Raw genomic sequence first — 16,408 nt, 5'->3', positions numbered from 1 at the left:
CCTTTTCTTCTTTCTACCCTATCCCTTTTTAAAACTGGTTAAAAACCTTCCAAAACAATCCTTCTTTACTTATGACAAAAGGTCACTTGACCTGAAACATTTACTAAGTTTCTATCTGCACATGCTGCCTGACCTGAGTTCTTCTAGCATTGTGCTTTTATAAAACTCGAATTTATTTGCCCAAATAACAAAATATATTAATTGCAAAGTTATATTTTAATTTCCACCAAACTTTGAGCCACTGTCAGCACATCACTCTCAGTTCAACTTTTACCACTGGTTCCATCATGGACCATAACTGGATCTTCAATGTTCAACTTCAAAGTTCTATTCTAATCACGAAGAGATGTCTTGATAGCAGTCAGGTAACACGAGCTTAAAACAGCTCATTGCAGCTTTGGCCGAACTGTACTGTATTCTTTTTCAACACCCCTCTGCCTCAAGACCACCACTGTAACATTCATCACAACCCCCTCACTCAAATGGCATCTTGCATCAGTGCTTTGGTGCGTTCATTTAATCACACAGGCAGCAAGAATATCTCAGAAAAGTCCCTTAGTCACAACTCAAACTAAAGCATAAAGTTTTAATACAAACAGCAAAACTGAGTTGCATATTGGTATGCATACCAAACTGTCAGAATTTTAGAAATTTCTTACAAATGAGAATCAACTAGTACAATAGTGACATGGGGGTCTTGCAAATTAGGAAATTCTTAGAATCTCGATTCAAAGCTTGATTAGTTTTTCTCATGTTCTCTGGACCATTTTTTCGTCAGCCACAAAGATGAATGGTAGGAATCTGGTCAAAGCTCATTCTCGTAATTTCTAGTCAGCAACCAAAAGTGTCAACTACAGGTCTCCAGTTATTTCCATATAAATTTCCTTGTAACTAGCTTCAGCTTGATGCCCTCCTGTGTAATTGGCAACAAAATTGGCAGTCTGAAATAATGCAGGTCAAAAATGTTCGTTGCTGAATGGGACCCTGTTTTCTGAACACAAAGTTTTCCCATTAACATTAAGTCCTATTGTTCATTACTAAAGACCACCTCATTCCTAGACAATATGTCAAATTGAAGATGAATTGCATACAAGCACAGCAAAACATGTAGTTTCTGAACAAAATTTCAAAATTAGCAAAGGATTCAGTTTTAGACTGAGATGGGGAAGGGAGACAAGATTAGAAATGCATTACTGAATGGGTTTAGTATGTTATGGATGACTGTTCACAATTACAAAAGGTAACCACTGTATATTGTGCATGAGATGTAATCAAAATGTTTGATGATCTACAATAAATTTTCAATTAACATGATTGCACATTTTTTATGATCTGGCTCTAGAAATCACATCTATGCATAGGGAACTAGTTACTAAAAATTGTACAATTCTAATGCAAGCCTCCTTACAACTTCCCCTTACTATGGGAATATGTGACTAGAGCTCACTTTTCTATTGCAGCGCACCCAACATCAGAAACATGATAATTTTTTTAAAAATTAGAGTAATAGCATTTCTGATTTTTTTTGGAATAATACCATGATACAAATGAACTAGGAACAGAGGCCAAAAAACATGAATAGCTGATTCCAATACACTGGAGCAGTTGAAACTATGACATTAAAACAGGTTCTTAGAATAGAGGGCACGCATGTTAACTTATGCAAAAACATTTTTGCTATATCATTATTTCAAAGAGGGTTTTTCACATTCATTCTCTGTGGTATATGCAAGAAGCATTACAGCTGTGAAAACTTTCTTGCATGTTTTCAAAACAGTATTGATCACCTCTTTGCTACAAAAATGAAAACCCCTCTTCAAGGTCCATTCAATTAACGAATTAAGATATTCTTCTAGTTTGAGAACGTACACTGGTTTATCAAATGAAAAGCCAATACGCATTCTGGTCAAGTGAAGAAATGTTGGGAGCACCAACATTTTGTAGAAAGAAAAATGGTTGTTAACTGACACCCAGGAACATGCACACTGGCATATCACAGAAATATATTTAAACAAAAGGTTAAAGGAAAAAAAAATTCAGCTTAATAACATTTGTAAATAATCAGCATTGAGCACATGCAGTCAGCAATGATTATTGGATAGCTGATATCAGTAAACATATTGAAAAAATATGAATAGTTAGAACCAGACCAAAACATTATCAAAACTTTTCAATGGTGTTGATGTTTATCAGCAGTGTTATTTCTCTAATCAACTCTGGGCTAATTGCTTTATTTAATGGCCCTATCATCTTGCAAAACAGTGACAATTAGTTATCTAAATAAAAGGAATGGATATATATTTATTCTTGTTTAATAGGAGTACTTAAACATTTATTCAGTTAGAACTTAATATGCAGTCACTTATCGGGAGACAATGATACTCAATGTATAAAAATAGTAACCTACATAAGCAAGATAATAAATACGTAAGTCATGTTATAGTTTGACTACAACCAAGTATGAGAAACTGCGACACTGAATTTCTTAAACTAAAACTAGGTATTAAAAAAAATTAACTGCAGGATTGCAGGACAGCCACAGTAACTGAACATTTATCCCAGGAACATACCAAGATATTTTATTTCTATATAAATGAATCGGTGGTAAGAAAACTACTGGAAAAGTTCCAAGGGACAAAATTAATCAAGGAAGTCAGCATGATTTTATAAGGAGATCATACCTAACAACTTAATTGAATTTTACAAGGTTACTAGGTGTGCAGATGAGGGTAGTGCAGTTGGTGTAGTCTGTGTGGACTTCAATAAGGTTTTAGATTACGTTTTGCATGGTGGGCTGGTAAGAAGCTAAGGGATTCTGGGGACCAGGGCAACTGGTCAACTTGGATTCAAAACTAGCATAATGGCAGCATGTGGACAGCAATGGCTGAATGGTATTTTATGACAGGAAGCTTGCACCTAGTGGCTAGGTCCTTTGCTTTTTGAGTACATTAATGATCTAGACATGAATGTAGAAGGTATGATCATTAAGTTCACAGAGGACATGAAAATTAATGGTTGGTAGATAGCAAGGAGAAAAGACAAACTATGGGACAATATAGATGGGCTGGTCAGATGGATTGAATAATGGCAAATGGAATTTAATCCTGAAAGGGGAGGGGTTTCGGGAGGACTAACAAAGCAAAGGAGTACCAAAGTAGTGCAGAGGATCAGAGGTACGTCAGCTTACATATCCATAGATCTTTAAAGGCAGGATAGATGAATAAGAAAGAATATGGGATACTTGCCTTTATTAGACAAGGCATTGAGTACAAGATCAAGGAATTTATGATGGAGCTGCATTCTGCGTTAATTACACCACAGGAGAAGTACTGTGGGGCCTGGTCACCACAGCATAAGGAGGATGAAACTGGACTAAAAAGAGTGCAAGAGATATGCAGCAGGGTGTTGCCTGGGCTACAGCAATTCAATTAATGAAAGAGAGACTACGGATATTGGGATTACTTTCCTCAGAGCAAAGGCAGCTGAGGTGGGAGGAATCCAAATGAGGTGTACATAGCCCTGAGAGGCATAGACAAGGTAAATAGACCCACCCCACACACACACTTTAGTACAGAGATCAATAACAAAAGGGCATAGTTTTAAGACAAGGAGCAGGATGTTTAAAGGGAATTTGAGGAAAATATTTTTCACCCAAAGGGTTGTGGTTATCTGGAACTCTGCCCATAAGGCATTCAAGAGATTTAAGCACTATTTAGGTAAGCACTTGAAACACCAAAGCATACATGGCTATGGGCCAAATGCTAGAACGTATGATCAGAATAGATGGATGTTTGATGACTGACCGAAATACCTCTTTCTATGCTGTAAAAACGATGACATATACTCAGGGAAAATAAAAATGACCTTGCAAACTGTAGAAAAGAGAACCAAACAGTACAAGACAAGTAGTATTATAATTGGTTGATCTGACAGCAACAGTAAAATACAGAGGTATACGCAGCACAATTGTAAAAAGAGAGGAAACATAAAATGGTCAGAAGTTAAATGAAGAGTGATACAGTACCTCAGAAGATCACAAAAATTACAGAATTAAGATTTTAAAAGCAGATTGTGATATCAATTGACTTAAGAATTAGGATATTGTAAAGTATAAATAGGTTTGCAGCTGAGATAAAAAGAAATCTAATATCTGCAGTAAAAATGAAAATATTTTCATGTATTAATACAAATCTATTTCTGTTGAATCGGAAATGACGGGCACCCAGCTCAGAACTAATAACACATTAAGCATTTCTACAGTGCCATTCCTAACAATGTCTAAAGCACTTTACATCTAATGAAGTCATTCAATACCATCAAAGGGCATAGTTAAAAAGCACACAACACCAGGTTATAGTCCAACAGGTTCCAACAAAGGACATGGGATAGTGCAGAAATATGGCAGTGAGGTAGATGATCAGCTATAATCTAGAATGGTGGAGCAGGGTTGAGAGGTTGAATGGTTTTCTCCTGCTCCATGATCTCATGTGCAGCCACTGTTATAAGATTAGGAAACATGGTAGTTAATTTGTGCACAGCAGGGTCCCACAGATAGCAGTTAGAAAATCCCTACTTTCACTCAGCTGTAAGAGTGTTGCCATAGTCAAGGCTGACACTTGAAGCAAAGATGGTTGGATTGCTCAGATCAATAGGAAATGGAATTTCTCACTAGCAAGTGCCAATGAAGGAAACAAACCTGTACCCAGGAAGGGTTATATAAACACTGAATAAAAATATGGGAGATGACGTAAAGTGTAAGCAAAAATAGTTTAGGTTACATTAGAATGTGGAACTAGAACCAGAACAGGTAGTGTGGATCAAGTGATTCCATATACTAGCCTTTTTTTTATTTGCTGCTTATGAAAGTAATTCAGTTTCTTAAAAGTCTGTGCTTGTCACTTTATATTATAATCAAGCTTACTTCTATTGTATAAAATAACCTAATCTCTCAAGGCAACCAATTTCTCGTGAATTTATTGCTCACCATAAAAATCAAAGTAAAATTCAACTGTTACTATAGGCACAGGGAAAAACCTAGAAGGCACAACTCCAAATTTTATAATTTTAATAAACAATTTCTCAATAAACTGATTTTGAAAACCGAACGTATTATATAAATTGATATTCTAAACCTGGGTCACAGCTTCAATGGTGTATGCTATGATCTTAAATAATAATGCATCGTTAAATTCCCACAATGAGCAATGTTAAATCGTATTTTACTGGACGAGAACACGGTTAACCGTGTTGGGGGTGGAAGTCAAAATGATGTATTAGATCCAATCGCTTGATACATTGCCGTGCTTCCTTTGCTACTCGGTCCCCAGACCGAGTCAAGAATCACCGACATGTCGGGCTCACAATTCGGTGATCACTTCTCCCAAACCCTTTAAGCATAAACCGGAGATGTGTTGTGTACCCTTAAACAATATGGAGGCACTGCCGCCTGCATGGCCCGCCAAAGCGCGCACTATTGTCATTCAGTGGCTGCTCCCCGTATATTCCTCACAGTATTTACATTTAACCGTCAAGGTACAGCGGTGTTTAAAACAAAAATCAAAATCGCAAAAGGCATCGCCAAAATGAAAGTAATGAGAGGAAAGAGAACAAGAGGCCGCCATTTCGCAGCTCCGACCCCCTCCATGCTGAAGAGGCTGGCGTGCCACCATCGCGCGGATGGCAGCTTCCGCACCTTTCGGGATTGTACAAGCAGCATCCGATTTGAAGGGGGTGCCTGGGGATCAGACGCTTGCCTGTTTTGATGGGTTTATTTTCCGTTTGGATTTTCCTTCAGTGCTAAAGGGGGGGATCCTCACCTCCACCGCACCGGTTGTATCGGGACATAATAACACACTCACTCTTCCCTTCGCCCGTTCTCCATTAACTGAGAGCGAAACCCGCCCCGCCTCTGTCACTTGCGCATGTGCGCTTAGGACATAGTCACATACGGGCACTCGATAAAGTGCGGCGCGAGCGGGTTGAAAGGATTGGAACGGATGGCAGTTTGGAATTGAGATCACGTGCGCAGTACGCGCCGAACCTTTGTCGTATTCTGTGGGATCCATATTGATCACTGTTTTCCGTTGAATAATAACAGCTCCAAAATGGCTTCCAATACGCAACAGAAACTGCAATGTACACACCACAATTCGTTATTTAGATCGGACGGAGGAAGTAGGCGGAGTTGATACCGAACATCGACGAAGCTTCATTGTGAGCACACTGCAGTTGTAATGATTTTGTGTCCTTGTTCAAACTTGAAACTTTTATTCCTACCGTGCACATTATTTTGCAGTCCAGAATGATCTCTTGTAAACACCAGAAAGTAAAACAAAATCAACTGCTTCCTTTAGGTATTAGAAACGAAACAGAAACTTCCATTCATATAGAGCGATGTTGCATCTCTGAAATACCCCAAACTTTTATTTCAAAAATATACTTTATTCATATAAAACCTTTAGAGATAAACATAGTCGCTATAGTACTCTTAAGACAAACAACCCCAAGGCATTTCTTATTTTTACAAGACTAAGTTTACATACATTTGAGGAAATGGGGGAGTCCGATAACTGAATAGACCCCCATTTAACTTTGGCAGAGGATCTTGAATGGTGCCTTTTCCCCCACTGCACCTTCGCGGCAGCTCCTCCAAGCTCTAGTGCATCCCTCAGCATGTAGTCCTGGACCTTGGAATGTGCAAGTCTGCAACACTCAGTCAGAGTCAACTCTTTGCTGTAGGAGATCCAATAAATTTCAGGCAGTCGTCTTTCGCTAATTTGCTGGTCCTTCAGATGTGGTCAATGTTTGTGTCTGAGTGTCCCAGGGAACAGACCATTGAGCACAGCGTCCTGCGTCACAGAGCTGCTCAGGATAAACCTTGACAAAATCCACTACATCTGTCTCTAGACTTTCCTTGCAAAGGCACATTCCAGAAGGAGATGTGTGACAGTCTCTACTCTGCAGCTACTTTGAGGGCAGCCTGTGGTGGTGCAGAGAGTCTTGGCATACATGAAGAATTTCACAGTATTGCCCCTTCTCACCACCAGCCAAATGATGTCTTGGTGCTTGTTGGAAAGTCCTCAAACCATTTCACTCAATTATTGTAAGCTATTTTAGACAGGGCAAGATCCCACAAGTGACAATGAGATAGGTGAATGGTCAGTTAATCTACTTTCTGGCAGTAGTGACTGGGCATAGAATGAATGGGACTAAGCTCTAGGAATGCTTGAAGAACACAATTTTAACATTTTTTCCAAAGAAGAGCATCTCATGCAATGCGTGACCCCTTCAGTAACTGGCGTTTCAGTCTAGGCTGTAGCTATTTTTGACTGAACAAGTATAGGCGATATTAGACTGCTTTGGTATTATTAATTAGAAAATTGCTCTACAAGTGTCCCCTCATTTGAGGAAGTCACTTCCAATATAGTTTGTTGCAGAAATGACAGCACAGCGGATAATTCATCATTATAAGGAAACTGACAGTAATTTCAAATCCCTGCACACAATAATTTGAAGGTTGCTGTCAGTAATTCTGAACTCATCCATTAGGTGTGCTGTTTCAGTTGGCAATTTCATTAGGCAATTTCAATTTAAGTTTGCGATTTATTTTTATAAAATTAGTTTTGGGCTGTTAGTTTCCCTGTAGATTCCCTTGAGAAAGTTACATTTGCCCGTTGAGTGCCAGATCAAAAGCTTCAATAGCATTTCTCAAGTTATTTACCGTCAAGCAAACATCTTTTAATATATTTAAGATGTAAGTGACAAGAAATTGACATCTTCTCAGAGATGTCAACTTTCTGTACTTCTTGTTCATAAATAAGGCACTAGCAAGACAGCATTTGCTCATACATAGTTGTCCTTGAAAGACAATTGTTTTTCAATAAGCTTACCTCAAAAGGCAAAAATAATGAAATAGTATGGGACCAGAATAACATGTGGGCTAGTCATGGTACACTCCCTTCCCTAAAGGCAATTAATGAATCATTAAATTGTTCATTTTGATAGGGAGAATAAAAGAACAGTATTATTTAAATGGAAAGAAACTGCAGAAAGCTGCAACACAAAGGGACTTGGGGGTATCTGTGTACAAATCACAGAAAGCTAGCACACAGGTACAGTAATAATCAGGAAAGCTAATGGAATGTTGGCCCTTATTTCAAGAAGGTTGGAATATAAGAGTAGGAAAGTCTTACTACAACTGTACACGGTGCTGGTGAGATCTCATCTGGAGTACTGTGCACAGTTTTGATCTCTTTATTTATGGAAAGATATAATTTTGTTGGAGGCAGCTCATAGAAGGTTCATTAAGATAATCCTGGGTATAGAGAGATTGTCTTATGATTAAAGGCGGAACAGATTGGGACTCATTGGAGTTAAGAAGAACAACAGGTGATCGCATTGACACATATAGGATTCTTAAGGGGTATACTTGGTAATTGTTGAGAGGATGTTTCCTGCCATGGGAGCGTCAAGAACTAGAGGGCATAGTCTCAGAATAAAGCAGTGTCAATTTAAGACTGATATGGGAGGGAATTCCTTCTCTCAGAGGGTTGTGAGTCTTTGGAACTCCTTGCCAGAGAGAGTTGTGAGTGCATATTTGAGCTGAGATAGGTTCTTGATTATTAGGGGGAAATAAACAATTATGGAGAAAACACTGAAAAGTGGACTTCAGAAATGTCGGATCAGCTATGATTCTGACAGTAGGCAGGCTTGAGAGGCTGAATGGCCTACTCGTGTTCTTATTTCCCATAGACTTATAAGATTTCTGTAACAATTTAGAGTGCCACTGCTCAATATATCTGACACCAGCAAAAAAAAATTACAGATTTATTTACACTATTTCACAACTAGGTTTGGCCCAATATAATAACTATCAGTGTTGTGGGATCTCAGTTTTATGAACAAATGGCAAGATGATACCACTGATAAAGCATTCTGTCTATACACTCAAACGTCAGCCAAGATTATGTGATTAAATCCTAAAAGTAGCTTAAACTCACTGTATGATTCAGTTGTAATTGAGTGCTACTGCTGAGTCAAACTCACATAATGGGAGTGGGATTGTGGAAAACTCAGGCATAGGCTTGGACTTCATATAATATTGGTAGTGTTTAGAAGTGAGTGTACTACAAATCATAAAACAGGATATTTTTGTAGGAGGGTGGTCCCAGGATTATACACTTCCTCTAGGGCAGAGGAAGTGAAATCAGTGTACCTTCCTCACCGGACCAGAAACGTTATCTCTGATTTCTCTTCACAGATGTTGCCAGACCCACTGAGCTTTCCCGATTTACAGCTCATATGTGTTTTATGTTGGCTTAACTATGAAACAGACGAATGAAAGAAGCAAATAGTTTTGTATAGATGCCTAAAGACATTTTTGATAATTCAATATCATGTTACTTGTAGGTAAGGGACTAGAAGTTGTTAACCTTTTGTGATAAATTCATTTTTGCAGTATTACGTTATAAAACTGCAGCAGATCCATGAAAATACAGTACATGAAGGATATTTTTAATGCAAGAGAAGCACAAAAATTCCATCCAATGTGACACTGCCTAATTGCACTGGCTCATAGATTTTTTTTATTTGAAACATACTAATAATTTTGAACCGAAACGAGAACTATAACTTCACTTCAGGAAACTAGCATGGTTTAAATGCCCAGATTGCAGACTGTGCCCAAGGCAAAACCTTAACCTCAGTAGTTTCTGATTTGTTTGTTGCTTCATGTGAGAGAATCTACATTTCTGAGCTTTGCCAAAAACAGTAATGGTGAATCGTTTACATTTTCTAAAGTTATGACAGTAGACACACTTCAGAAGTAATTGATTGGTTGTGAATTGCATCAGGACAGCATGAACGTGAAATATTAGTTCCTTCCTACATTGTGATAAAGTAAGTAACACATTACTTCCATTTTCTTTCTGGCATCATAAATATGTTTGGACGAAATATAGTGTGGCCAATGTTAGTATAATATTCCTAACTCCTTTTTAAATTACGGCCTTATCTACATGGTTAGCAAATAAAGCCACATTAAATGAACATATCAAGTGTTCACCGCCAATGTTGATCTTAATTTCAAGATTTTCATCTCAAAATGTGTCATTGTTAAAAAAAAGTGGTAGTTCTTCATTATGATAATTGTCATGATACCTTATAATTGTCACCATAAAATGCTTGCCAATATTGTTTAAATATTACATGATTTTCCATCTCTTGCTTCCGTTCTGAATGTGTAGATTTGACAATTATCCTATTCCTTCTGGTTTGATATTACTGGAAGAGAACTTAAATGATTGCTAGTTATTGTTGCCCATTTTATGCTGCAGCCTCATTCCAATTTCACCCCCAATGTGCTTGGAACACAGGTTTGCATTAGTTCTGAATTGCATAAGTCGGATTATGCGATGAAGAGAAAAAGGAGAGAAATTAATAACTCGTGTATTGGGGTTGAATGTTGCTTCAGTACTATGGAATCTTGTTTTACTATATTTTGCAAAGTTTTGTTGCAATAAGGTTTTCTTATAATTTTTACATTTCAGTTTGTGGGACCATGCTGTGCACAAATTGGTTGCTGTTTTTCTTACATTACAATTATGAAAAACTTCAAAAATATTTAATTGACTGTAAAACTATTTCTGACATCCTGTGATCATGAAAGGTGCTGTATAAGTACAAGCCTACCTTTTACTTCTTTTTAGTTAAGATGACAGTTTAGAGTTTAGGATGATTTATATATTTTGTGTCTTTTTTCTAGATGAGTAAAGAAGTACAAAGCCAGCATTTGTCTATCCGAATGCCAAATGTGGAAATTAATATGGAATTACCCCATTATAATAATAATTTGAAAATGACCCACCAATCAAAATATAAGTTAAATTGTTGCCACAAAATGGAGAGACCCAGAAAATTAATGGTTTCTTGAAAACAAGAGCATAAGGAACAGGAATAGGTAATTCGTCAACCTGTCCCACTATTCAAGAGGATCATATCTGATCTGATTGTGCCCTTAAATCACTTTTCTCCTTGCTCCCAATAACCTTCAACTTTCTTGCAGATAAAAAAAATCTCACCGCTTTGAATACATTCATTAATCCAGACTCAAATGCTGTTTATGGAAGCAAATTCCAAAGGACAACAACCCTCTCAGAGAAGAAATTTGTCCTGATTTCAGTCTTAAATGAGAGACCACCTATTTTTAAACAGTGCTTCCTAGTTATAGGTTCCCCCCCATTGGAGATCTACCTTGTTTGTTTCTATAGGATCATCTCTCATTCTTGTAAGTGAGTATAGGCTCATAGACGTTTACAGCATAGAAGGGCCCATCATATCCTTACATTGTAAACAAGACTGATTCAACCCAGGAATCTGCCTAGTAAATCTATATTGAACTGCTTCAAAGACAAGTATATTCTTCCTTACGTAAAGAAGTCAAAACTGTAGACAGTATTCTAAGTACATTCTAACAATTCCCTGTCAGTTGTACCAAAACTTACGTTTATACTGCATCCTTTTGCAAAAATGTCCAACAAGTCATTTGCCTTTCTAATTTCATGCTGTACCTGCAAACTAACTTTTGTGCTTTTTGTTCTCAAGAACACTCAAATCGTTCTGCACTGTGAAATTAAAGGTTGATCAATACTTGGAATTGATCGCCACAGAATGGTGCAGATCAAAACCTTCAATTTAAGTTATAGTTAAATACAGCAAATGGAGGAGCATATGATCATTTTGGATGAATGAATTTTGATTGAATGGCATTTCTCACCTATAAGTACATTGTGATCTTATGATTGGCAGTGCTTGAACTGTTATATAATGCACCTTTGAGTATAGCACAGAAACCTCCTCAGTCCAACTCATCCATGCCGACTGGATATCCTAAACTAACCGAGTCCCATTTGCCAGCACATGAGCCATATCATTCTAAACTCTTCCTATTCATATACTCATCCAGATGCTAAATGCTGTAATTGTACCAGCCTCCACCACTTCCTCTGGCAGCTCATTCCATACAGCACCACCCTGTGCATGAAAAAGTTATCCCTTTTAAATCTTTCCCTTCTCACCCTCAACCAATACCCTCTAGTTGTGGACTCCCCACTCCAGGGAAAAGACCTTGTCTGTTTATCCTAACCATGCCCCTCATGATTTTATAAATCTCTGCAAATGATCTTCAAAAATCTCTGTTGGAATTACTTAAACTCAGAATTTACAAGAGTCCTTATGCAGTGTTTCAGTGTCAGTTTATTGAATTTGTATTGCCATAGTTACATGGATGCAAAAATGGACCAATGAAATAATTCTACATCTCCTCCAGCAGGTGGCGTTTAGAGGCCTGAGTAATAAGGCCTTAAACCTACTAAATAGAAGAGAACGAAGGAGTCAAAACAGTTTCACTCGATCTGCACTTTTCTGCTAATCTGTTTGGTTAATTGGGGTCTTTACAAACTGAGAATTGCTCTGTTATTGTGAAGCTGATGAATTTCAGAAGCTAATCATCTTACTTTCTCGAGCCGATATTTACTGCTACAACTAGAGCAGGAGGAAAACTTTTTTCATTCATATTTGATTTTGACTTAACAAGCAAGAAGAATCTGGGAGAACAGTGAGAGATTTCGCTTTGGTGTTACCTTTTCTGCAACAGGTTGTCACTCCTTTGTGCTTTTTTTCCTCAAATACTTCAAAGGCTGTGTTAATATTTTGAGAAATCTGACGTTAAAATATCAGTATTAATCCAGTATTGTTTGTGAGAACATATTTTGCATTGATTATTTTAATAATGGGGAAATTCCTGTCAAAGATTTTTGGAAACAAAGAAATGCGAATTCTGATGCTGGGCCTGGATGCAGCTGGAAAGACTACAGTGCTATACAAACTCAAACTGGGACAGCCTGTCAGTACAACTCCAACCGTAGGCTTTAATGTGGAGACAGTGACTTACAAAAATGTTCGGTTCAATGTCTGGGATGTAGGTGGTCAGGATAAGATCAGACCTCTTTGGAGGCACTATTATACAGGGACCCAGGGGTTGATCTTTGTGGTGGACTGTGCTGACAGAGACCGCATTAACGAAGCCAGACAAGAGCTATATCGCATCATAAATGACAGAGAAATGCGCAATGCTATTATTCTAATCTTTGCAAACAAGCAAGACCTGCCTAATGCCATGAAACCCATTGAGCTCCAGGAGAAACTGGGCCTGAATAGGATTCAAGATCGTAACTGGTATGTTCAGCCTTCCTCAGCAACCACTGGAGATGGACTGTATGAAGGGCTAACCTGGCTAACTTCTAATTACAAAACATCTTGAGAACAAAGTTAAAACTTACAGAGATGTTGCATATGAACTTCATACCCGTTGCCTTCAATTTGCAACAGAGTGGAACTGCTTCAAAGAAAAGATGCTTTTAACAATGTAGGAGGAATGGCTAGACCATTATAAGAGCAACTTGGCACTTGGTAAAGATTTGCTTACAGCAACATTATTATCCCAGTTAGCTTTTATTATATGTGGCTTTGACTATGTCAGATTGATTAAAAGTCAGATTTTTATTTTCACTGTTGATCTATTGGCAGAATCTGTATTGATACCTGGCAGTCCAGTTACAGTGTGTGTGCTACATTTAATGGATAATCTTTAAGAATAAGTATTAAATTTACATTAGACTGTTAGTGTTTATAAAGAACTTCAAAAGTTTGCAAAAAGGCAACCATATACTGTAGTTGTTTTTATTCTCCAATGTTGTTGAACATTTAAGCATCGTATGTGTTAAAAGTTTACTTAGAGTCATACAGTTCTATAGTGTGGAGACAGACTCTTTAGTCCAACTCATCCATACTGACCAGATATCCTAAATCAATCTAGTCCTATTTGCCAACATTTGGCCCTTATTCCTCCTAAAAATTTCCTATTCATATACCCATCGTGATGCCTTTTAAATGTTGTAATTGCTCCAGCCTCTTCCCCCCCCACCCCCCCCACTTCCTCTGGCAGCCCATTCCATGCATGCAACACCCTCTGCATGGAAATGTTGTTCCTTAGGTCCCTTTTAAATCTTTCCCTTCTCATCTTAAACCTATGCCCTCTAGTTTTGGACTCCCCTACTCCAGGGAAAAGACCTTGGCTACTCTATTTATGCCCCTCATGATTTTATAAACCTCTAATAGGTCATCGCTCAACCTCCAACACTCCAGGGAAAACTGTTCCAGCCTATTCAGCCTCTCCCTATAGCTCAAGTCCTCCAATCCTGGCAACATCCTTATAAATCTTTTCTGAACCTTATCAAGTTTCACAATATCCTTTCTATAGCAGGGAAATCAGAATTGCACACAATATTCCAAAAGTGGCCTAACCATAGTAACAAATATCGTGTTTATTTTTGAATAGGTAAAAATCTTTAAAGCTACATTACAAAAAAAACTTCAGGTTTTGAAATGCAGATTTAATATCATTGCTTGCTGAGAGTGATAGAAGTATAAGTTCTTATAAAGTAAACATTAGAAGTTTACTTCCTGACACTGGTATGGAAACAGAAACAATATGTTGTGGTAATATTACTGTTTTACTATACTTAAAAGTGTGAAATATCAAAGAAATATTAGAGTGGATATATTTATTTTGATAATTTGTTCATGAATATTCTCTGTGATTCATAAAATAATGTGAAATCCTACCAATAATAAAGTGGGAAATTGCACAATCGAAAACAAAATTAATGTACCTCATGACTGATGCTCCTCTATCACTGAGTTGTCTCACAATTGATTGTATGAACAGTGCATTTGATGCCATTAATATAGAATGGACTTGGAGCACTTACTGAGCCTGAGTGTAAGTTATTATAAGAACAAAAAGAAACACTGGAATTTAACCAGATTCTGTTACTAAATTGAGAATTTGAATTTACCTGGAACATGGTTTATGAATGCAATTTTTATGTTTTGAACTCAGCTGACCTGCATTTTTCTATAATAGTAATGACATAATAACCTCATTTTTCATTGTCTCAAATTCGTTTGTTTCAAATGTGAATTTGACTTCTGCATTGTGGACAGTTGCCACATTCAGCTGAATGAGTTTGACCAAATCTTAAAAGGACTACATTGTAAATTATTTAATTCTATTAATTGGCTACAAGGAAAAATTGGTTACAGGGGATCTTTAGTAGTAGTGCTTCACAAACTACTTTGTTCTATGCATAATACTTTGCATAAAGATTTTTTTTGTTTTTGCATTTGAGGTGGCATGGTAGCACAGTGGTTAGCACTGCTGCCTCACAGCGCCAGAGACCCAGGTTCAATTCTCGCCTCAGGTAACTGTCTGTGTGGAGTTTGCACATTCTCCCCCTGTCTGCATGGGTTTCCTCCGGGTGCTCTGGTTTCCTCCCACAATCCAAAGATCTGCAGGTTAGGTGAATTGGCCATACTAAATTGCCCATATTGTTAGATGTAGGGGAATGGGTCTGGGTGGGTTGCTTTTCGGAGGGTCGGTGTGGACTTGTTAGGCCGAAAGGCCTGTTTCCACACTGTAAGTAATCTAATCTAATCTAAACATTAACACAAAGTGACACACAGTAACAATATGCAGGATCAGTATCCAACTCTACTAAGTCCCTAAATTCAGCTTTGTCACTGTAGGAAAGCACCACAAAGAAGGCAAAAAATGTTGGAAATGAAAAGAAGCATTGTGTTTTGATAGCTCGTGCTAGCTTCTTGGCAGTTGACTCAGAGATAAATGAGCTTCTACAAAAAACTGGAAGCAAATCTCCCACCTGCCATTACAGTGTCAAACTCTGCTGGTTGGAGAGCAGGAAGGGAAAGAAATGAATATGTTTTGAAAAATAAAGTTTTAATATATTCTTGTTGGTTAGCTCTCAAAGTACAATTGTTTCCATTTGCAAGTAGATTTTGAGAAATCAAATCAAATCTGGAATTTCTTTGTTCTAATTCTGTCTTGAAATCTTAATTACTAGTTATTGATCCTTTTAAATCTATTGTTAAAGATTCTGAATCTTCTGACAATGCTACCCAATAACATGGATCATAAATCCACTGAACTAAAAACAGAAAATGTTGGAAAGACTCTAGTCAGTCAGGTAGCATTGGATGACAGAGAAACAGAGTTACCATTTCAGGTTGATCACCATTCCTCAAAAGCAGAAGAAGGCACAGTTTTAACAGTATCCAAGAAAATTCGATCAAAGGACTAAAACGACAAAAGGGAGAAGGATGAGCACTCTCTTGTGTGGTGGGGTATGTGTACAAAGATAAAGAAGGTCTCTGATGGGATGGTGGGGTAGGATTAATTAAATAAGATCATAGAAATAGGAATGGGGTGGACTGTTTGGCCCTTTGAGCTTGCTCTGCTTTACAGTTTCCTAATATCTCCCCTCAAAGGGTC

At 37.6% G+C, this 16,408-nt stretch overlaps 2 protein-coding genes across 5 annotated transcripts in view; one reads left to right on the top strand and one right to left on the bottom strand.

Moving 5' to 3' along the window:
* The window catches only part of LOC132819839 (serine/arginine-rich splicing factor 7-like), a 28,422-nt gene extending 22,512 nt beyond the window's left edge, over nucleotides 1–5,910 (bottom strand). The window contains exon 1 of the mRNA XM_060831703.1: nucleotides 5,817–5,910. Within this exon, the coding sequence (XP_060687686.1) occupies nucleotides 5,817–5,844 (28 nt within the window). The 5' untranslated portion in view covers nucleotides 5,845–5,910. The remainder of the gene's footprint in view (nucleotides 1–5,816) is intronic.
* Nucleotides 5,911–6,048: 138 nt separating this feature from the next.
* LOC132819840 (ADP-ribosylation factor 6-like) lies at nucleotides 6,049–14,977 on the top strand. 4 transcript variants are annotated; one of them, XM_060831705.1, is made up of 3 exons: nucleotides 6,049–6,213; nucleotides 9,799–9,897; nucleotides 12,326–14,977. In XM_060831705.1, the coding sequence occupies exon 3, from the start codon at nucleotides 12,788–12,790 to the stop codon at nucleotides 13,316–13,318; it is 531 nt and encodes a 176-aa protein (XP_060687688.1). In that variant the 5' UTR covers nucleotides 6,049–6,213; nucleotides 9,799–9,897; nucleotides 12,326–12,787; the 3' UTR covers nucleotides 13,319–14,977. The 4 variants fall into 4 exon arrangements, with proteins under 4 accessions (XP_060687688.1, XP_060687687.1, XP_060687689.1 ...); XM_060831704.1 differs by lacking the exon at nucleotides 9,799–9,897 and having other exon boundaries at nucleotides 12,329–14,977; XM_060831706.1 differs by lacking the exon at nucleotides 9,799–9,897.
* Nucleotides 14,978–16,408: the final 1,431 nt, after the last annotated feature.

Source organism: Hemiscyllium ocellatum, chromosome 10 (genome assembly GCF_020745735.1).
Source record: "Hemiscyllium ocellatum isolate sHemOce1 chromosome 10, sHemOce1.pat.X.cur, whole genome shotgun sequence".
Taxonomy (NCBI): Eukaryota; Metazoa; Chordata; class Chondrichthyes; order Orectolobiformes; family Hemiscylliidae; genus Hemiscyllium; species Hemiscyllium ocellatum.
This window is presented reverse-complemented; position numbering and strand designations above follow the sequence as displayed.

Bases quoted from the DNA above. Each gene is read 5' to 3' on its own strand.
- LOC132819840 (XM_060831704.1), top strand. From the start codon at position 12,788: ATGGGGAAATTCCTGTCAAAGATTTTTGGAAACAAAGAAATGCGAATT.